This window comes from Cydia splendana, chromosome 22 (genome assembly GCF_910591565.1).
Source record: "Cydia splendana chromosome 22, ilCydSple1.2, whole genome shotgun sequence".
Classification (NCBI taxonomy): domain Eukaryota; kingdom Metazoa; phylum Arthropoda; class Insecta; order Lepidoptera; family Tortricidae; genus Cydia; species Cydia splendana.
This window is the reverse complement of record NC_085981.1, coordinates 5,386,564-5,410,803: the sequence shown is the minus strand read 5'-3', so window position 1 is coordinate 5,410,803 and position 24,240 is coordinate 5,386,564. Positions and strand designations below refer to the sequence as shown.

The following is a 24,240-nucleotide window of genomic DNA, read 5'->3' as shown; positions in this document are numbered from 1 at the left end:
CCCACTTTCGTTTTTAAAAAAAAAACATCTTTTAGTCGGATCCTAACGATTTAAAATACTGAACTAACGTGAACTAACGATGAACTAACGATTCTAATTGAAAGAATCCATAAAATCGGTTTTGGGGCGGTAGCGTGAAGTTGACCTCCCCACTTATGTTATTTTTTTTAAATACGTAATGTAGTCGGATCCTAACGATTTCACATGCTGAACTAACATGAACTAACGATGAACTAACGACTACATATCGATTCCAATTGATTGGAACCATAAATACAGTTTTGGAGCGGAAGACGGTGTTAGCGCTCCCCTACTTTAAAAAAAATTCGTACACAAGTTATGCGTCGGATCCTAACGATTTGATATACTGAACTAACGTGAACTAACGATGAACTAACGATATAGATATGCCATTTGCGGGCACTCGATATGGGGCGGTCAACTTCACGTGAAGTTGACCTCCCCACTTTCGTTTTTAAAAAAAAAACATCTTTTAGTCGGATCCTAACGATTTAAAATACTGAACTAACGTGAACTAACGATGAACTAACGATTCTAATTGAAAGAATCCATAAAATCGGTTTTGGGGCGGTAGCGTGAAGTTGACCGCCCCACTTATGTTATTTTTTTTAAATACGTAATGTAGTCGGATCCTAACGATTTCACATGCTGAACTAACATGAATTAACGATGAACTAACGACTACATATCGATTCCAATTGATTGGAACCATAAATACAATTTTGGAGCGGAAGACGGTGTTGGCGCTCCCCTACTTTAAAAAAAAATTCGTACACAAGTTATGCGTCGGATCCTAACGATTTGATATACTGAACTAACGTGAACTAACGATGAACTAACGATATAGATATGCCATTTGCGGGCACTCGATATGGGGCGGTCAACTTCACGTGAAGTTGACCTCCCCACTTTCGTTTTTAAAAAAAAAACATCTTTTAGTCGGATCCTAACGATTTAAAATACTGAACTAACGTGAACTAACGATGAACTAACGACTACATATCGATTCCAATTGATTGGAACCATAAATACAGTTTTGGAGCGGAAGACGGTGTTGGCGCTCCCCTACTTAAAAAAAAATTCGTACACAGGTTATGCGTCGGATCCTAACGATTTGATATACTGAACTAACGTGAACTAACGATGAACTAACGATATAGATATGCCATTTGCGGGCACTCGATATGGGGCGGTCAACTTCACGTGAAGTTGACCTCCCCACTTTCGTTTTTTAAAAAAAAACATCTTTTAGTCGGATCCTAACGATTTAAAATACTGAACTAACGTGAACTAACGATGAACTAACGATTCTAATTGAAAGAATCCATAAAATCGGTTTTGGGGCGGTAGCGTGAAGTTGACCGCCCCACTTATGTTATTTTTTTTAAATACGTAATGTAGTCGGATCCTAACGATTTCACATGCTGAACTAACATGAACTAACGATGAACTAACGACTACATATCGATTCCAATTGATTGGAACCATAAATACAGTTTTGGAGCGGAAAGCGATGTTGGCGCTCCCCTACTTTAAAAAAAATTCGTACACAAGTTATGCGTCGGATCCTAACGATTTGATATACTGAACTAACGTGAACTAACGATGAACTAACGATATAGATATGCCATTTGCGGGCACTCGATATGGGGCGGTCAACTTCACGTGAAGTTGACCTCCCCACTTTCGTTTAAAAAAAAAAAACATCTTTTAGTCGGATCCTAACGATTTAAAATACTGAACTAACGTGAACTAACGATGAACTAACGACTACATATCGATTCCAATTGATTGGAACCATAAATACAGTTTTGGAGCGGAAGACGGTGTTGGCGCTCCCCTACTTAAAAAAAAATTCGTACACAGGTTATGCGTCGGATCCTAACGATTTGATATACTGAACTAACGTGAACTAACGATGAACTAACGATATAGATATGCCATTTGCGGGCACTCGATATGGGGCGGTCAACTTCACGTGAAGTTGACCTCCCCACTTTCGTTTTTAAAAAAAAAACATCTTTTAGTCGGATCCTAACGATTTAAAATACTGAACTAACGTGAACTAACGATGAACTAACGATTCTAATTGAAAGAATCCATAAAATCGGTTTTGGGGCGGTAGCGTGAAGTTGACCTCCCCACTTATGTTATTTTTTTTAAATACGTAATGTAGTCGGATCCTAACGATTTCACATGCTGAACTAACATGAACTAACGATGAACTAACGACTACATATCGATTCCAATTGATTGGAACCATAAATACAGTTTTGGAGCGGAAGACGGTGTTGGCGCTCCCCTACTTTAAAAAAAATTCGTACACAAGTTATGCGTCGGATCCTAACGATTTGATATACTGAACTAACGTGAACTAACGATGAACTAACGATATAGATATGCCATTTGCGGGCACTCGATATGGGGCGGTCAACTTCACGTGAAGTTGACCTCCCCACTTTCGTTTTTAAAAAAAAAACATCTTTTAGTCGGATCCTAACGATTTAAAATACTGAACTAACGTGAACTAACGATGAACTAACGATTCTAATTGAAAGAATCCATAAAATCGGTTTTGGGGCGGTAGCGTGAAGTTGACCGCCCCACTTATGTTATTTTTTTTAAATACGTAATGTAGTCGGATCCTAACGATTTCACATGCTGAACTAACATGAATTAACGATGAACTAACGACTACATATCGATTCCAATTGATTGGAACCATAAATACAATTTTGGAGCGGAAGACGGTGTTGGCGCTCCCCTACTTTAAAAAAAAATTCGTACACAAGTTATGCGTCGGATCCTAACGATTTGATATACTGAACTAACGTGAACTAACGATGAACTAACGATATAGATATGCCATTTGCGGGCACTCGATATGGGGCGGTCAACTTCACGTGAAGTTGACCGCCCCACAAAATTGAAAAAAAAAAATACTTAGAATCGGATCCTAACGATTTAATATACTGAACTAACGTGAACTAACGATTATCTATCGATTCTAATTGATAAAAACCATAAAATCGATTTTGGGGCGGTAGCGTGAAGTTGACCTCCCCACTTTTGTTTTTTAAAAAAATCGATGTTGTAGTCGGATCCTAACGATTTAATATACTGAACTAACGTGAACTAACGATGAACTAACGATATAGATATGCCATTTGCGGGCACTCGATATGGGGCGGTCAACAACGATCATATAAAATATGCAATTATAATCGTGGTGACAGCTTGCTGGTGATTCTATGAAGAAAATAGCATGTTTCTGTCCTAGGATATGAACCTGCTAATTTCTTGACTTTAGTTCACTGATTAAATTGTCAATCAAGAGACTATTGATGTAAAACAAAATGCGTTATACAAAAAAGCTGTGCGATAAAATATCAATTAATAACCTGAGATCCAGAAACTAGATCTTGTTTATAACGCTAAATCGTTATCACGGCTAACACCGCAACGACAAAAATGATGCTAATTTGGTTCACTGGCAAATAATGAGCGAAAAAGCATAAGGATCTTTAAATTATACCTCTGACACTATCTACTCACTACGCAACATGGAATAAGACACGATAGGTATAAAAAATTCCCACGCCGATTATACGCCGGTCAAATTTATCGGCGGCGGCGGCGTGGAAAAATCATCGGCGGCGGCGGCGCGGCGGCGCGGCGCACATGTCTATGCCCCACCTAGGGGACATAGGACAATAAGTCAAGTAAGTCAATCTGACTGTATCTAGCCTAGGTCCTGGACATGTCTGTTGTCAAGTGAAAGGCGATTCTGTCGGCCTGTGCTTATTTTGGGAATGCTTTATTAAGGCTTACCGATGGTAGACAGATTGACGGGGCTAATGGTTCAATTGTTTTTACATTCCAAGAGTAACCTAGCTAACAGTTACTGTCGTCGGGAAAATTTCTATAATTGCGAAGTTTTCACAGAGAAAAATTCGGATTGGTACTTCTATTTTTGTATGGGAATCATAATTTTACATTTCCAAAATGAATGTTACCTTTGTTTCCTGTGAATTTTTACTGAAATTTCCAATAACTTTTCCAACTTTTGGTAATATTTCTTGCACAGCTCATTACCATTTGTGAATCCAATCCAATGGATGGTTCTTAACTTTATGTATGATGAAATTGATGAAGAGACATTTGTCTAAATAGGTACATACAGTTTTTTTGTCATTTTTTTTGCAAATACACCAGCAACTATTTCAGAGTAAACAACTCGTGCCGTAAAATGGGGTGAGTTGGGACAAATCCGAAGTTCAAACCTCAATAAAAGTTTATTTATATATGTGGCACGTTGGTTTATATACTTGAAAAGTGTTCCGGTAGTATGAACTTTAGTTTTTTAATGATAATCTGTCGTTTCATTTCATAGATTCAACGATAAACACAAAATAGTAGGAAATCCCAGCTCACCCCGTAGTCGGGGTTAAGGAGGATAGGAATTGAGTGAGATGGAGCAATTGCTAGAATTGACACAATATTACAATAGCTTGACTTCTCAAAGAATAAAATATTTACGTAATTAACAATGTGATAACTCTGGTCTAAAAATACCATCTCATCCCCCTACCATCCCTCCTCACCCCATTCATAACTGCCTTCGTAATCCCTATATACTCACCCCATTCTACGGTATGTCTATGACAAATAAAGTCAACAAAGTTTAATACATTCACTGACTACTTACTTCAAGTGGTTCCAGGGTTAAGAATGACTCACTACAACGGTCCGGGCCCGGGACGTGGCTCCCGACGGGTTTCCGTGATGATACGTGATGCTTTTATAGAAAACTGAAGTGTCGGGCGCCCCGGCCCGTGCCCGGACCGTTGTAGTCATCCTTTAAGAACAACGGATCACTGGTGTTTTCATAACATTCGATTTCGCCATTGTGTTTTAAGTCTGCATGCTTACACATGTTTTCAAGTGTCTATGTCTGCATGCTTACACATGTTTTCTTGTTCATATTTCTCTACTCTATGTAAATTTAAGTAACTTTAAGTTAATTTAAGTAAATTTTAGTTGTTTATATGTATACTCTCTTTGATATATACACGTGTGAGCTGTGGTCACCTATAACTCCTATAAGTGGCTAAGCATCTGTTATGTTTAAATGTCCTTGTTTCTATGTAATTGTGTAGATGTATTATCCGTTGGTGATCCTTAAATAAATAAAATAAAAATAAGTATTTTAATGTGTGTTAGGTATTTAACAGTATTTATGACGCAGAGAAAATAAAATTATAAAGTTTAAGTTATTAGCATTTTATTCGTCTATTTTGTACCTAAATATACACTATTTCATTTTAACTTAAATGTAACAAACTATCTTTCATAACTTTTTTAAAGTCATCACAAACTTACAAGAAAGTAGACCAATAGACGACGTTCAGTATAAAGAAAGAGAAGGGGAAGAAGAAGCGAGAGAACCGATCGATGTATACTGCTGTCTCTCTCCCGTTGCAGAAGGTCTCGTATTGAGGGAGAGAGGCGGAGGTACTGGCGCGGGGGTCCACGGAGTTTGGGAATATGTGCTGAAAAGTAAAAAACGGTTATTTGGGATATAATGAAAAGTAAGCATTTCCAAAGGAAATGAGATGATGAATGATGATGAGAGAGTGGAATTTTAAAATATGTTTTAATGCCAGTATTTTATAATGAATTTAGCGAGAATTCTTTTGGGATTTAGATTCTTATTTCTAATTTTCCAGTGTTCCAAACTACGTCAAGACCGGTTTTAAGCTGTATATAGGTACCTAAGTTAGAAGCCGAAACTAGATTTAATTATCCTTGACTTTGTGAAAAAAAAAATCGCCTTCAGTTGATTTGTCTTTTGTTTTCCTAAGTACCTATAATCTGTATCTTTAGGTACTGGCTTAAGGAGCCATTTGAGGGGAAACCAACTCATAGTATGTTTTCGATTTAACAGGGCTTTTCAAGTTCTTCAATATTGCCCAATCACGCATAATAGTAGTAGCCATTTACTGCGGTTCACCACTGCAAACTTGAAGAATGGAACAATGTGCCGCCGGAAAATTTCCAAAATTGCGAAATTTTCATATAGAAAATTATTGGTAACTCATATTTTTGTATGGGGCATTTTCGTATTTTTGCTTTTATGTTAGATTTAATACCAGTTAATAGTCTTGCGGATGGTAAACTGACCTTAAAAGCGTCTAAATCCCTGGACAGATCCTCATCAGAGTACCCCTTCATAGCCTTAGTAGCCACCGGCCCCATGTAGTTGTTCACCACCGCGAACTCCAAGAGCGGAACACTAGTTGTCAGGCTTGGGTCTGTAGTGTCAAGGCTTAATGTAATGTCATTGTCAGTTAATTGTGTGGACGATGGTAGACTAACCATAAACGCATCTAAATCCCTGGACAGATCCTCATCAGAGTACCGCTTCATTGCCTTAGTAGCCACCGGCCCCATGTAGTTATTCACCGCCGCAAATTCGAAGATCGGACCACTTTAGTTGTCAGGCTTGGATCTGTAGTGTCAAGGCTTAATGCCAGTTAATTGTGTGGACGATGGTAGACTGACCTTAAACGCATCTAAATCCCTGGACAGATCCTCATCAGAGTACCCCTTCATGGCCTTAGTAGCCACCGGCCCCATGTAGTTGTTTACCACCGCGAATTCGAAGAGCGAGAGGAACACGAAGACAGAGCAGGACGACATCCACACGTCGATGGCTTTCACGTACGAGACGGGGGGCAGGCTTTGCTGCGATTGGGTGTTTTGGGTGGCTGGAATTTAAGACAAAAATTGTAACACGACTACGGTTTTTCGTATCTAATGACCTTGGGTTTGATTTAAGGGGTTATTACATCTACATTTTTCTCGGACACATTCTCCTAAGATGGACAGAGAAAAGTATATATTGTTTTCCTGTCCTGTAGCAGAAAGTGTCCGGTGAAAAAGTAGAGCCCTTTGGTACTTTGAATATTTCCTCGTAATAATCACAACCATGACATAAATCATAATAGGGACATAACATGGCCACTCACTGTGGCCATCCACCCAGAAGGAAATCCAGGACATGACAACGATGAGCGCCGAGGATATGTATGTGTAGGACAGGTGGTAGCCCATCTAGCACAAGTTTTATAATATACACCCTTGATGCTTCGCAACCAAACACTTCCAAAACTTACCCAAAGTCAGAAGACTAGTGACTCCAAGTGTGACCCTGGCTGGGATGGCTTCAGGCTTGATCCAGAAGGAGATCCAGGACATGACGACGATGAGCGCCGAGGGTATGTATGTGTGGAACAGGTGATAGCCCAGCCGCCGCCGGAGGTTGAATACCACAGCTAAGCAGGTAAAATTTCCTGGAATACGATTAATGATTGGGAAATGAGATACAAATTGTATTTATCCTGACAGAAACTTAGAGTTGAGGCATGACCTACGTGTAGGAGCATGAACAGGTTTGCGTTTATACGACGTCCGTTGTCCCTGCCCGCACACTTCCCTGATGCCAACATTGATCATTACAATACTTTTTTTTTAATAGCCTTTTTTGTGTCCCACTGCTGGGCAAAGGCCTCCCCTTTCTTCCGCCACTCATCACGGTTTGGTGCAAGCTCCCGCCACTCGCTGCGAAAAGCGTCGAGGTCATCCCGCCATCTCTTTTTTGGTCTGCCTCTGCGCCGGCTTGTCTGCGGTGTCCATTCAGTAGCCAGTTTGGTCCACCGATCCGGGTGCATACGGCAGACGTGTCCCGCCCAATCCCACTTGAGCTTAACGGCACCCATATCTACGATTCCAGTTCTGGAGCGCAGTCCCGTGTTCCTAACCCGATCGGTTTTGCGAACTCCTAGTATGCTCGTTGGCAAATCTCGAATCGGGACTTCTGGGCTTCCGTTTATGACGAAGTTAGGGCGCCGTAGGTTAGGATAGGCAGGATACACATGTCGACGAGTTTGCGCTTTAGTGTCAGTGAAAGGTTACCCTTCATCAGCGTCTTCATGGACCAGAAGCTCTTCCAGGCACTTTCGATGCGTCGATCGATTTCTTTAGACTGCCTGTTATCGAAGGATGCTATCTGGCCCAAATAGATGTATTACCAGGGGGCTGTCACTACGCAGTTTAGGTACATTTGGCCGGCGCACCTCCCGGGCAGGGCAGGCGTATGGCAGTGCAGGCCGCTCGGCTCGCACGATAGTCGTGTAACGTGGCGCTCGCGCAAAGAAGATTCACGGTTCGTACGCGGTTATAAGTTTCAATTTTGTTGCAGGCGGTGAGTATAGGTATAATTTTATACCTAAATCTGACTTTTGTGAAGGAGTGAATTTTCTGTACGGTAGTACTATTAGTTATTCTGTGGTGGTGAAGGTGAAAACATATTTATTGTATATCTTTTTTGTTACAAATTATGTCCGCTTAGCGGTTGTGGGTAAAATTACATATGTCTTAAAGATCTAGTAATTTAATCTATGTGTATATTTTACATATTAGGTTATGGAGGAATTCAGATTTCATTCATAACAAAGGAGCCCTAGGAGGAATTTTACGCTTGCTGACGCGTTTACCCCTCCCTAGCTTATCTATATATGGCACTTCCCCGATTCTTGTGCTGAGCAACATTGGGTTGAATTGACCGTATCTTGTGTACGTTGGACCTGGAGTATCTAACCCTTGAATGCACAGTTTATCCAGTCTCCGTATCATATCATGGTGTAGATCATGTACTCTTATGTGCCATGGGTCTTCGTCAAGCATTTCCCATAGGATAGATGTTGGAAGTGATCTAGGGAAGTTGCCAGCCGACTTTAATGCCATTCTGTACTGACGCTCAATTGATTGAAGGTTCGTCTTGCTAATTCTTGGAAGTAGTTGTACTATACCGTAATCGATAATAGGTAGTAGGCATGCTTGAATCACGGTTAATTTTGTTTCTATATTTACTTTAGAATACCATCCGATTATTGGAGAAAGCATTCCTCTCACACTTTTAGCTCGAGCGATTACCTTCTTAACATGTTCGTTCATACTAAGTCTCTTGTCCAGTATCACGCCCAAATATCTTACGCTTTCCTTATATTCCAGTACTGACTAGGGCTTCCAAATACCGGACTTCTTTCAATACCGGTATTAATACCGAAACTGTCTTCATCAATACCGGGATCCCGGGATCCCGGTATTTACTATGAATCGCTTAAAATTTTTGAGTTTTATAAAAAAAGGCTCACTGTAACACCAGATATGTATGTCCTTAGCTTAGGATATTAAACAATAATCGCCATCTGCAATAATTATTATTTCACCCTCCAGATTGGCAATCATTTTATCCGCCTTGTTGACTTCACCAGTCTCATTTTTAGTTCAACATAATAAACCAGCCATACTATAATTCCTTGCTCATTTCTTTCTACTTTTTGATATCATTTTAAAAACTAATAACATATCTCTTTATTCATATATTATATATATTACAAAAACATACCAAAATACAATAAATAAAAATAGGAACCATATAAAATAACTAATGAGGAGGCACACTGAAAGGTTAGGACAGATGTCGTCTCTGTGATCCGTCATTGTTTACGATTTGTGTCAAGCGTATGGTTGCGAATTATTTACTAATACTTGCGATTTATCAAGAAAAATGTATTCATTTATGACTGTACGGGAACTACAAACCAAGCTTCGAAGGAGAAATGCTACAGTTGGTGGTAAAAACTAAAAAGGCTGATTTGATACAAAGGTAATCACTTAATATATTTCAGGTTATCTTGTGTATTTTACCGTTTATTCAAATTTTCGAAGGCTCACGTGCAGATTTTCCTCTTATATTACAAGTATTCGATCGAAAACAAACTTTGGTGTATACCTGTACGGTTACCATCAGTTTGTCACTGACATAAACGCCGTCGAGAACGTAATTTACTTTCTATACATCCCGTTTGCACTAATATGCGAGTGCGAGCGAGATGTATAGAAAGTAAATTACGTTCTCGACGGCGTTTATATCAGTGACAAACTGATGGTAACCGTACTGGATCATCTGGGTGTACAAGAAGGCGTTTCATATACGCCCGCCCTACGACACAACAGATAGGTACACAAAGTCGTGATGCGTATGGAGTACAGCATGTGTAGCCAAGCCATTATGCCCTAAATTATGTTCTTCTTCATTAAAACTAAGCTACCTGTGTATTTACTCTTTCCAAAATATTTATAATCCTTAAAATGCAGCCTATACAAATGATACAAACGGTCTTTGCATATGCCTTAGTTTTTGATACTCAAAGCTTTTTCTCACCGTTTTATGCATATCGGGTCCTTGGGAAAATAGGGAGATCCTATATTTCCACAATTGGTTCGCGGTAAGCCCTCAGACTGCAACAATGACAGTTTGCCTCCTCATTATATTAATATCATATCCTGAACATCAGAATTCATCACCAAATATTTATCTAACGCATATGCACAGATATTGTTTCAATTAAATGATCTTTAATTAAATGGGCAAGTAATGTTCTTGATACAGCCGAATTTAATCATTTTATAGGATTTTAAACGGTATAATCCGCACATTTTCCTTGTTTTTGAAAATACCGGGATCCCGGTAATGCATTAAAAAATACCGGTATTAAAAAATGCGTTTAAACAGACGGGATCCCGGTATTTCGGGATCCCGGGATCCCGGTATTGGAAGCCCTAGTACTGACCCTTTAAGCTTCACAGTCGGTTTGTAGCCTTTTCTCGAAGTGCTTCTGGATTGTTTCCTTGTAAACATTATACACTCGGTTTTATCCACATTGCACTGTAAACCCCATCGTTCATAGTAGTCTATAATTTCTTCAGCCGCCCATGTAGCCCTTGTCGTAGCATGGTCAGGTGTTTCAGATGCGTTTAATATGCAAAGATCGTCCGCGTATTGGGAGAGCATTTGTCCCGCGATTTTTGTATTCGGTAGGTCGTGCACGTAGAGATTGAATATCACTGGTCCCAATATAGACCCCTGGGGTACACCGTTGGGCACAATTTTTTCTTCTCCTGTAACCGTTCTGTATTTGCCTCTTATTTTTCGATTGGTAAGATAGTTTTCAATAAGCTTGATGACGTTATTTGGTATGTCAGCATCTTGGAGTTTACGTGTGAGTCCCTTATGGTTAATAGAGTCAAAAGCTTTGCTTAGGTCGGTTGATATCATGGCTACACTGTGACCCCCAGCCAGTGCGTCACAGATGAACTTGGATGTCCTTAGGATCTGGGTGCTGGTTCCTTTACCGCTCATAAATCCGTGTTGGAAATTGGGAATTAGTACACTGCATACATCCATTATTCTTTTGTACATAATTCGTTCACAGATTTTGCCCATTATGTTTATTAATGTGATAGGTCGGTATGACTTAGGGTCTTTGTGGTTTTTTCCTGATTTATGCAAGAATATACACTCGCCAAGTTTCCATTTGTTTGGATAGTATCCTGTAGACAGTACATAGTTGATAGCTTTTCCTAATCCTTTCCAGAATGCTGGGCCGGCTAATTTAATAGCGTGCACTTTAATTCGATCGGGACCTGGAGCTTTTTTATTTTTAAAACTGAATATAGCCCTTTTAACCTCTTCTGGTGATGCTTCTTCTAGTGGTTGAAATGGGGTTGTTATTTCAACTCCAGAATCAGTTTCTGAGATTATAGAGTCTTTGACTATAGCAGCATCAACTAAAGTATTTATAGTATCAGTTTCATTCGTGCAACCTGGTAGCATAGGTAATTTTGGAATTGGTTTTTTAAGTGTTCTTTGTATTTTCCACAATTTAGCTCTGTTATCATTGTTGCTCTCGATAATTTTCTTCCAGCCATTTTCCCTGTGCAATTCCAATGATGCTCTCACTTGTGCCTTAGCTTCGTTATAAAGTTGTTTTGCAATATGGTGACCGCGTGTCTTTTTAACGTTTTGTTTTAATTCATTTCGCCAGAGTATAAGGTTTTGAATGTTAGACGGAAGACTATCTTTCTGTTTTATAACCTTTTCCGGTGCTGTTAGATCTAAGGCATTGGTGATTACATCCTCAAGTTTTTGAATATACATTTCTAACGCTCTGTCGTTTCCAATAGTTTCGTTTGGATCTAAGCCATCTTCGATAGTTTTTTGATACAGTTGTTGCGTCTTCTTGTCAGTTAGGAGTAGTTTCATACATCTAAACTTCTGTATTTGTAACTCTGTGGGTAAGGTCATTGTGAACAACCACGGCATGTGGTCTGATGATATCGACTCGATCTGCCGGCAATCCTCACCAATTTCATGTTGCAAGGAACCAGTAACGAGAGCGACATCTAGGATTTGTTCGCCAGCGTAGTTTGGTCTTGAAGGTTTATTTGTATGAATTAGTTTGCAGTGACCTTCATCAATGTATTTTTGAATAGCTAGTCCTGCTCCTACCGTTCTGCGATGTTTGAGTGTCCTCATTTTTAGGTTCAAATCACCAATATTGATGCAGTTATCGTCTTCAAGTTGGTGTTGTAATTGTCTCTTTATGTGCCCGTAGGAGACGTGTGGTATATAAAGCCCTCTAATCGTAATTTGGTTTCCAGTTGCTTGGTTTGTACATAGTTTGATTGCGACTCCTTCTATTTTTCTTTCGCCATCGTCAAACCCAGGTATAAGCTGTATTTGGTTCCATCGCAGACCTTTTATTATATACATAGCTGTGCCTAGGTGAGGTTGTGTCGTATCAGTTAGTTTGTCATAATTCGATATAATATACGTATACTTGTCAAAATCTGTATTACATTCATTGAGTACTACTATATGAGGCTCATATTTTTGTATTAAATGTTTGATTTCCATAATTTTTTTCTTCAATCCGCACACATTGCAATGTAAGATGCGAAGTTTATTTATTTTAGCTATTTGATTTAAGTTATGCATTTTCGGTTATGATCATTGTCAGCTGCTCAATTTGTTGCATCATTTGCTGTTGCATTATTTGGAGAATGTTTAACACTTTTTCCAAGGTCACATTGGTTTTTCCTTGTGTAGCTGTCAATTAGGGCTTCCAAATACCGGACTTCTTTCAATACCGGTATTAATACCGAAACTGTCTTCATCAATACCGGGATCCCGGGATCCCGGTATTTACTATGAATCGCTTAAAATTTTTGAGTTTTATAAAAAAAGGCTCACTGTAACACCAGATATGTATGTCCTTAGCTTAGGATATTAAACAATAATCGCCATCTGCAATAATTATTATTTCACCCTCCAGATTGGCAATCATTTTATCCGCCTTGTTGACTTCACCAGTCTCATTTTTAGTTCAACATAATAAACCAGCCATACTATAATTCCTTGCTCATTTCTTTCTACTTTTTGATATCATTTTAAAAACTAATAACATATCTCTTTATTCATATATTATATATATTACAAAAACATACCAAAATACAATAAATAAAAATAGGAACCATATAAAATAACTAATGAGGAGGCACACTGAAAGGTTAGGACAGATGTCGTCTCTGTGATCCGTCATTGTTTACGATTTGTGTCAAGCGTATGGTTGCGAATTATTTACTAATACTTGCGATTTATCAAGAAAAATGTATTCATTTATGACTGTACGGGAACTACAAACCAAGCTTCGAAGGAGAAATGCTACAGTTGGTGGTAAAAACTAAAAAGGCTGATTTGATACAAAGGTAATCACTTAATATATTTCAGGTTATCTTGTGTATTTTACCGTTTATTCAAATTTTCGAAGGCTCACGTGCAGATTTTCCTCTTATATTACAAGTATTCGATCGAAAACAAACTTTGGTGTATACCTGTACGGTTACCATCAGTTTGTCACTGACATAAACGCCGTCGAGAACGTAATTTACTTTCTATACATCCCGTTTGCACTAATATGCGAGTGCGAGCGAGATGTATAGAAAGTAAATTACGTTCTCGACGGCGTTTATATCAGTGACAAACTGATGGTAACCGTACTGGATCATCTGGGTGTACAAGAAGGCGTTTCATATACGCCCGCCCTACGACACAACAGATAGGTACACAAAGTCGTGATGCGTATGGAGTACAGCATGTGTAGCCAAGCCATTATGCCCTAAATTATGTTCTTCTTCATTAAAACTAAGCTACCTGTGTATTTACTCTTTCCAAAATATTTATAATCCTTAAAATGCAGCCTATACAAATGATACAAACGGTCTTTGCATATGCCTTAGTTTTTGATACTCAAAGCTTTTTCTCACCGTTTTATGCATATCGGGTCCTTGGGAAAATAGGGAGATCCTATATTTCCACAATTGGTTCGCGGTAAGCCCTCAGACTGCAACAATGACAGTTTGCCTCCTCATTATATTAATATCATATCCTGAACATCAGAATTCATCACCAAATATTTATCTAACGCATATGCACAGATATTGTTTCAATTAAATGATCTTTAATTAAATGGGCAAGTAATGTTCTTGATACAGCCGAATTTAATCATTTTATAGGATTTTAAACGGTATAATCCGCACATTTTCCTTGTTTTTGAAAATACCGGGATCCCGGTAATGCATTAAAAAATACCGGTATTAAAAAATGCGTTTAAACAGACGGGATCCCGGTATTTCGGGATCCCGGGATCCCGGTATTGGAAGCCCTACTGTCAATGTAACATTTTGTGTGTTGTCTGACTGTTGTCTTGTTGTTGTAGCATTTGTAGCATTAGCATATGATGTTTCCGCTCGGGTTGTTGAAAGTATTTGATTAGATATAAATGTGTTGCGTTGTTTATTAGCATTTATTAATTGGAGACGTCTTTCACGCTGCCTGTTTATTTCTTTTTGGAATAGGGGACATTTGGCTTGTCTTGCCGTGTGACCAGGCTGGCGGCAGTTTGAGCAAACGTGTGATGTGTTACCTTCGTTGTCTATTACGTTTTCAGTGTCACTGCGGGGTTTCATACCACAGTGTGCTTGTACATGGCCGAAATTAAGACAACGTTTACATTGTGTTACTGCTGTTATCTTTACTTTGTACTTTTCTATTTTTGATTTTTGACAGAGTATTGTCGAGATGCATTTTATATCACGCGTGTCTGTGTCCCCATTAAATATGAGGAGGAGCGCTGAGTTTTTGAGCGGTAAGGCCCGTTCTGGTTTTAGACCATACCTAGTTTCAATGTCATGTATTATTTCCTCTTCGGTATATCCACTTGAAAGTACACCTTTAGCAACGAATTTTTTCGACGGACGCCTCTCGAGCTTTGTTCCATGCGTGTGATATTCAAAGTCTGCTCTGTTTTTCAGTTCATTTATAAGTTGACATCTGTTTTCAAGGGTCTTAGGCGTGTAGGTTATCTTACCCGATTCGCGGTCACATTTCACGCCACAATTATATTTTTGAGCGAGCTGCAGAATTTCTCTAAATATTGTGGCGGAATCCAACCATAAGTCATTGGTGCAGATTACTGCCGGGAGACGTTTCGTCGTATTTTGTTTTTCATTGTTAACTGTGGGCTTATCTTCCGTGTGTTGGTTGACAACTACTGATTCACGAGCATTTTTAGGCTCCTGGGGACGCCTTCGCTTTGCTGTCTTAAATTGGAACGACGGGCTTGTTCGATGTTTGCGTTTGCTGTAGGTGCTTGAGTCACTCGCATAGTCATCTGCCTTACGGTCACTTTCGTCGGCCACTGAAGTTGTTGGCGTAACAGTTCCTTCATTATCGGTTGGGAGACCTTGAAAGCTATTTGATATTTCAATCGTGGGCATAGTTGGTTTTTTGTTGTCCATATTGTCTTGCTTTCTAGCTCTTCTTGGGTTATGTACTTGGTCGAACCTTTTCAGGTTTTTTGGATTTGTTCTTGACGCGATTTTTCTAGTCTATTCTGTGTTAGCCATTCGCCGACTTTTTTGCCAATCGGTGCATCACGAAGCGAAGAACTGGTTGCAGTAATCTCGTTTATAATGCCACAATGTTGACAAAAGTTATTATTTCTCTGTTAAGAAATCGATCCTGGTCGATAACTTTCGTGAATGTTGATTGTTTGCAGTTCGAGCCTTTACAGAGCGGGCCCCTGCCCTGCCTAGTTTTAGACTCATCTGTTGAGTAAATGTAATATTTTGTGTCGCAGGTGGGCAGACCACCGACTTCACTTTTCTTTATTATAGTGTTGATAAATACCTTTACGCTTGTATGCTTGCTGCATTTTTTGCATTTCAATGTTTTGATCTTGGTTTGGTTATCAATCCAATCGTAGAATCCATTTAATTCGGTGATTTCGCCGCAATGATAACATTTGATTGCGTCGAGATTTTTATTTGTTGATTTCGGATAGTTTGATATAATTTCGCACTTGTATGAGGTCATTTTCGTAATCAGAAGTAACCTTATGGGCGATTAAATTCACTCGCGACTACATTGTAATTATATTACTACTAGACTATATTCTGTGGTATTACAATACTTACCAGTGGAATATTCGATAGTGCAGTCGCTAGTGTAGTTGTTTGATATGTCGAGCTGGGGCAACTCAATGTCCGGGTTGACAACCAGCGGATCCGTGAGGTTCCAGATGAACACCAGGTCGTGGACCGTGTGCGACACTGGAACAGGGGAAATGGTAACCGACACCAAAATGCCGCGACAGTCCTGTCTTTTTCTAACTGAATTAATTAGAGACGGACGGGCAGTCTGTCTCACGGGCGAGATACTGTCGCGGTACTCCTGTGCTAATCCACGATCGCACGATAAGGAATAGCATTTCATACAGATGGCCACAGTACAGAATGGCCACATTAAACTACGGCCTGAGGGAAGTTACCTCGCTCCGCAGAGCCAGTTTGACTGATAACTGAGTAATTGACCGAATCTCAGTTTGATTGGCAACATGATGACGGAACGTTTATGAACGTTTAGAATGCCGGTGTAGGTACTGCGCAACGTGTGCTAACTTTCATAAACAAATGTTTGGATATATTATTTACCTATTATACTACGGAAAGATTGAGAAAACTTACAACTTTCTATCATCATGGAACAGCTTTGCGTGTCGTGGGGGTAGGACTCAAACTTCATCGCGCACGATAACACCAGCGTCAATCTGAACAAAACACGATCATCAGTTTACGCGACTTTGGAGAATAATTGAGAAGTTGAAGAAGTCTACCTCATGGGTCTTTATAAGCTTAGGTATGGCAGGTGAACATTAATGTAGATAACGAATAGGAGGGGCTCCAATATTGATCCCTGAGGTACACGGTACACCCATAGAGACCATAGAGTTGAACCAAGAAAAGTCTGCAACGATTTTGATAGCACACGCAGTGCAAGTGTTATTTTAAACGTCAAACTTCTATGAAATTAGGATATACCTATAACTAACACTAGCACTGCGTGTGCTATCAAAATCGTTGGAGACTTAGGTACCTTGGTCTAATAGCCTTTGGTCCGTTTTCATAACTATGGTTTTCGTAACTGGCTGCCAAAGAAGATTTATTTTTCCTGTTTCATAATTAATTATCAAACAAGAATTCACTTTCTGCTTTCGTAATCGAGTATTTTTTCTTCGTTAGTAATTAATTATCACAACTTATTACTTTTTCTTTTTTCATAATTGGACATTTTCATGTGATACACAAGGTACTAACCTTTTCGTGTAAAACGACACAAAATAACTACCGGCCACTGCATTGAGATTATTGCTCCATTTATGTATTAGATTAGACTAAGAAGAATGATTACGAAGTGAAAATTATATTTTTTGTTAAAGGAAGTTAGGTCATATTTTTCTTTTATTTTACTGTTACTAAGGGTACTCTGTTTTAACAAGCTTTTGTATCTATACAAATCTAGAAAATTAAAGTACGAGGGGCGTTCAAAATATTCTCGGTATTGATATCTTACAACCTCTTCTAAAATTTCTTTCGTTACTGGCCGCTAAGGTTTATTCGTTGACATTAAAAAAAAGTATAATTCGAACCGAGATGTTCTTTTGTTTTTCTGCAATTGCTGAACAAACACGGACATCATGTGCGAATTGACAATGTTAACAAAATTAGAACATCGATGCGTCATAAAATTCTTGACAAAACAGGGTAAAAATCAAAAAACCATAAAAGAGGAAATGGATTTGTTTACCGCGAGTCTGCTCCTTCTTTATCTACCATTCAAAAGTGGTCAAGCGAGTTTAAACGTGGAAGGGAGAGTATTGAAGATGACCCTAGACCTGGCCGGCCTGTAGTAGCTACTTCACAAGAAAATATAGATAAAGTGGAAAAACTTATATTAGAAGATGGTCGAGTGAAAGTAAAATCTATAGCTCAAGTAACCAATCTCTCTATTGGTACCGTACATGATATTATCCATGACCATCTTAATATGTCAAAAGTAAGTGCAAGATGGGTTCCGCGAATGCTGACTCGGCTTCAAAAAGACATGCGTGTTGCTTGTTGTTCCGATTTTATTGACCTGTGCGGTGAAAATCCTGATGAGGTGCTGCAAAGAATAGTTACTGGAGATGAAACCTGGGTTCATCATTATGACCCAGAGAGTAAACAAGAGTCCATGCAGTGGCACATTAAGGGTTCAGCTCATCCCAAGAAATTCAAGGTCATGCCTTCAGCTGGCAAGGTCATGGCCACGATATTTTGGGATTGTGAAGGAGTATTACTAATCGACTATAAAGAAAAAGGTGTCAGTATCACAGGACAGTACTACGCTAATATTCTACGTCAGTTAAAGGATGCAATCAAAGAAAAGAGGCGAGGAAAGTTAACCAAAGGTGTTCTGCTTCTGCATGATAACGCCCCCGTCCATACTGCTCATATTGCCAAGGCAGCTATTGTTGAATGTGGGTTTGAAACTGTTACTCACCCACCGTATAGCCCGGACTTAGCCCCCAGCGACTTCTTTTTGTTCCCCAATCTTAAAAAGGATCTGCGTGGAAATAAATTTTCTGACGATGAAGCATTGAAGGCGGCAGTGGAGGAGCATTTTTACACCAAAGATAAAAAATATTTTTATGAGGGATTAAAAAAAATAATTGATCGATCTCTTAAGTGTATGAACATAGGGGGGGAGTATATTGAAAAATAAAAATATCAAACTTTTCGTACTTGTTTGTTTTCATTCTCATACCGAGAATATTTTGAACACCCCTCGTAGATGACTTACAATATTCGTATTTCTATTTTCTCTAATTTACTGTAGAGATATCTATGTAGGTACTTTTATTGTATCTAAGTTTTTTTTTTAATCAAAATTGGTACAGAAAGAGCCTGGATGTTGCTCTCTTCTCTTTTGTAGGTAGTCAATTTACCCAGTCAGTCACTCACAGGGTAAATTGGCAACAAAAGGGGAACTTAACTTCCAAAAAATATATCGAAGTTAATAACGAAACTCGATTTCTAAAAGAGTAATAAATTCTTGTTTGATAACTAATTACGAAGCAGCGAAAAATAATTCATATTTCGTAGCCAATCCAGGCGAAAACAGAAAAAAAACTTATTTCATAACCAGTTACGAAACCAGAAAGTAAATTCTTGTTTGATAATTAATTATGAAATAGGAAAAATTAATCTTCTTTGGCAGCCAGTTACGAAAACCATAGTTATGAAAACGGACCAAAGGAAATCTAGTAGCATTTCGCTGGCCCAATATTACAGGGTTCTATGTTTAACTTTTATCGAACTGAAATTTGAACATTGTCATAGTGACATTAAGTCGAATTTCAACTATCTTGAAAATGTAACAAAGAACCCTGATGTAATATTGGGACAGCGATTTGATACATTAATAGATTTTATATACGGCCCACTGTAATGTATATACGGCCCACAGCTGGGCACAAGTCTCTTGTCACAAGAGGATTATTTATATATTGATTATTTATTTCTATAACTGTATTATTATTATTACTTCCCTTTACTAGATAAAGAAAATTATTGCATTAGCAATAGCTGCTTGGTTCTCTTTGGGCCAAGGTAAGCAGATCAGTTCCATCAAAAAACATGTCAAAACAACTCACTTGGACATATAAAGCAGCGTCTTATCATGATACAGCCACAAGTAATGATTCGGTATGCTCATCTCATGGAAGGTGACTTTCTTGGCGTTCTTGAAGAAGCAGTCTGGTCTCCAGATCTTGTTGAGCCATTCCACGTCCAGGATCCGATACTCCTCGTGCATGTTCTCTGGCAGACGGAGGCGAGGGTCCCGCCAGGATTGAGCTAGGAAGATATCTGCTACGTACGTCTGGAAATGGAGAAGAAAAAGCTGATGTCTTTATGTGTTAAGCAGGTATCTGACTAATCTGTTATGGCATCACCGAATGGGCCCTACGGAAGACCAGCGGTGGCTTTATAGCATTATGCTGAGCTGAGCTGGGTCCATTTCGTGATGCACACTTAATGATCGGTTCTTTTTCTTTCTGTAGTTGTCAGTTGACCTTATTAACCTTAAATACGGTAAGGCTTCTGTCAAATTTAAATAAATTCTGTCAAAATACATAAATAACAATGGGTATGTACGTTAGCCAAATTCTACTTTATTTCTAGTCGGTAGGTACTTAGAGTTCATAATAGTCTTTTGTCATTATTAATTATGTAAATGTATGAATCAATGTGGAGAAGACCGGCATAAAAATGTATTGCTGGGAAGACTGTCATAGAACAAGAACTCTCGTATTTGTACGTCACTCAGACACAATTAGAAAGCTTTTTCACTCCTTTGGCTCTATCGACCTTCTATAAGGGCCGGTACAAACGGACTGCAACCCGACTGCAACTTATATGGGACCTGCACGCCGACATTGCAGTTGGCGTGCAGTCGGCGTGCAGTTCTCATACAAATTGCAGTTGGGTTAAAGTCCTTCTGTATCAGCCCTAAATGGACCTTCTGTATGTAGACGCTTCCTGTAGATGTAGAGACCTTGTAGACGGACTTCCCTTATAGATTGTGTCCACAGTGCCTTAGGCCCACTTGCACCATTCTACTAATCCGGGATAAAACGGTTTAACCGTCAACCCAGTGTCAAATCGTAACCATGGTAACTCCAGGTTTAACCGGTTAACCCCGGGTTAGTGGAATGGTGCAAGTGGGCCTTAGTAGTTATTATGATACAACTTTTGACGAAAAAAGCTACTCACCATACTCTCCTCGTTAATGGAATCCAAGGACAGCACAGTAACATGGAAGTACACTATAGTAGGTTGCCCCAATAACTTCGGAGCCCTATTCTTGTCGTAGTACTTCGCTTTGATTGGCAGGATGTCGCGAAGGGACAGGCTGGATTCCGACTTCAGTTCGATCTCTTGGTAAGAAGAGTTTGTTCTGGAAATGCAGTCAACCCTGGATGAGCGGGATTGCAGAGAATTAATCCTACCTGGTTTTTACTTTTATGAAAGGGACAGGGGAAAATTATGGTACTAGGTAAATGAAAGCACAATATTGGCAAAATTGAAAAATATAAGTCCTTTTGCAGGATTCGAACCTGTGACCTGACTCGATCCTTGGGCAGTTGATTTATCCAATTGAGCTATCCAAGCAATAGATAAGTAGGGTGACTGCTATATTATTAACCACTCCTAACAAATCAGAAAGAAACAAGTCAATTAACGTCCCGTAACATGTGGCATTCCGCAGGGCTCGATTTTGGGTCCCCTCCTATTTTTAGCTTACATTAACAATGTGTATGAACTAGATCTAAATGGCCACATCACTCTTTACGCCGATGACACCTGTCTATTCTATTTTGGTTCATCTATACATGATATCATTGCTAGAGCTCAACATGATCTAGATATCCTTTACGAATGGTTGCAATGTAATTTGTTGACTATTAATGTTTCCAAAACTTGCTACGTAATATTTAAAGCCAAAAACAAACCCATTCCTACACACGCACCTCTAACAATAAATGACATCCCCTTAAAACAAAAAACTCATGAAAAATATCTCGGCCTTTACATGGATACACACCTAACCTGGAACAATCATATAGAACAAATAAAAAAGAAATTGGTAACCCTGCGAGGTTCTCTTCATAACACTATTAAGTATATACCTAAAAACCAAAAAGTTACTATTTACAATGCGCTTGTAAAACCACACCTGCTATACCTTATTGAAATTTGGGGCAGTGCTGCAAAAACAAGATTGGCTGAACTACAAATTTTACAGAATAAAATAATTAAAATGCTGTTTAATTATCACTACCTAACACCTACAAAAAAAATTTTCGCTGAAACAAAAGTAATGAGTATTAAACAATTATATGTCTACAACAGTTGCATTTTTATACGTAAAACTTTAAATAAGAAAATACACACGAACTTGTCATTTAAAAGTAGAAGAAATGTTCCGAACCCCTGTACTCGCCATAGCCGCCGCGCTTGTTTTCTTATCTTACCGAAGATTCGTACTAACTACGGCAAATCAATGATTACTTTTGAGGGTGCGCGCATGTATAACAACCTACCCTCACATATTAAACATATCGACGCGTTTAACTCGTTTAAAAAGGAACTTGCTAAACATGTCATTGCAGACAGACCTATAATATAAAACGAGTTGAACGTGTTAGTTAATTTATGTTTTTCAGATAATCCTAATAAAATTAAATATGTACTTGTCTTATTTTTGTTATGTTGCGACGACGAAAATAGATGTAAATATGTATTTTTAAATATGTTCTCATGTCAGTGATGTATTGTCTTTATGAGAATAAATGTCTTTAAACCTAAACCAATTAGGTAGAAGTCTTATTGTTAAGAGTGGCCAATTACTACGTAGTGGCCAATAACTATTGCAGTCACCCTACTCGTTTATGATGTAGGTATGCTTATTTGGTTACAGTTGTGCAAGTTCCAGAAAGTGACCAAAAATGTTAGGAAAGTTATGGAAAAAATCTGAAATTTTTCATACGCAATTTTGGATAGTTTCCCATAAAGTATTTTGAAAAATCCATGACCAATCCGAAACCTTTCCATGTGGAACATTTCGCAACTTTAGAAACTATATGTATATATGTTGGCATATCGGTAAGTAAATATGAGGGAAGACGTAAAGATACTTACAAAAAACTGACAGCGGCCTGCACTCTTCCAGCATCAGCGTTTCCCTCAAGCACGAAAGAGAAAAGAATACCACACCACGCCACTCTAAAGTTCATATTGAATATGTGTTCCATTCACTTATAGTCCACTTTCATCTAAATTCTAATGTTTTGTCACCTTTGTGAATGCTTCATAATTGCTTCGGAGTTTCCTAACTATTGGAAAACTGACATTTTATTTTACAGTTTTATTGTAAGAAAATTATGACGATGCAAAGAAAAATGTAGGTACCTTAGTATATTTAGTATAGTAAGTATGCTCACTGTTATATTTCCCATGAATTAGTACAGATGTAGTGCATAATTAATTTATTTTCCTTCGTATTTTCACGGGAACGTACGAACGTAACGAACGTGACTTGCTATTTCAGTCAGTCACGGTACAAAAAGTACTGAGGATGACTGAAGTAGCATGACAAATACGAACGTTTCCGAGAAAATACGAAGGAAAACAATTATGCACTACATCATCACCTATTAATCGAAATAAAATTTGGATTAGGTAAGTATTACTTATGGACGGTCTACAAAATTTTGTACGCAGGACCTCACAAGGCTTTAGTAACAAACCAATGATCCTACCCTTTTTTTTACGTTAGGGAAATGGATTTACGCATGCTACCTGGTCCGGGGGAACCAGGGGGAATGACGGACTAACCAGTGGAGGACTACCGTCTAAAACCACCAACGAGTGCCGACCCCGCTTTAGATGGGGTGCCTCAGGGTTGCTATCAGCATTCGACCGCATGCAACCATGATCCTACCGTACCTGTCTTATATTTTAAGACAATCAAAAAATCCACTTTCAATATTATTAAATAGAGCAATGCTGCAACTAGACCCAACACATACTCTCTCCTCTGAGTAGGTATGATAAGGATCCTGATCAAATTATTACTCAACGTTTTGCGTTTTTACCACACACATACGAAAGGTAAGGCAACTAAGGCACTTTAAAATTACCTAGCTTATCCACAAACACCAAAATGAGTAAACATTATTTTCTGTCCTATTTTATCAAGCACATCTCCCTTCTATTTCCCAAAATGTCTCTGATTTTCTATATAAAAAGAAGTCTTACAAACACTGATTCAATTACACCTTTTAAATTTGTCCAAAGAAAGACCAC

General features: G+C 38.7%; 1 protein-coding gene across 2 annotated transcripts; it reads right to left on the bottom strand.

The window, feature by feature from the left end:
* Positions 1 to 5,399: 5,399 nt before the first annotated feature.
* On the bottom strand, positions 5,400 to 24,240 carry LOC134801480 (glycine receptor subunit alpha-2). Of its 2 annotated transcripts, none has more exons than XM_063774086.1 (9): positions 24,193 to 24,240; positions 23,074 to 23,267; positions 21,145 to 21,346; positions 20,025 to 20,251; positions 17,017 to 17,099; positions 16,468 to 16,602; positions 7,200 to 7,376; positions 6,586 to 6,791; positions 5,400 to 5,573 (listed from the first exon to the last, which is right to left on the bottom strand). In XM_063774086.1, the coding sequence occupies exons 2-9, from the start codon at positions 23,184 to 23,186 to the stop codon at positions 5,400 to 5,402; spliced, it is 1,317 nt and encodes a 438-aa protein (XP_063630156.1). In that variant the 5' UTR covers positions 23,187 to 23,267; positions 24,193 to 24,240. The 2 variants fall into 2 exon arrangements, with proteins under 2 accessions (XP_063630156.1, XP_063630157.1); XM_063774087.1 differs by having other exon boundaries at positions 21,145 to 21,328; positions 24,193 to 24,239.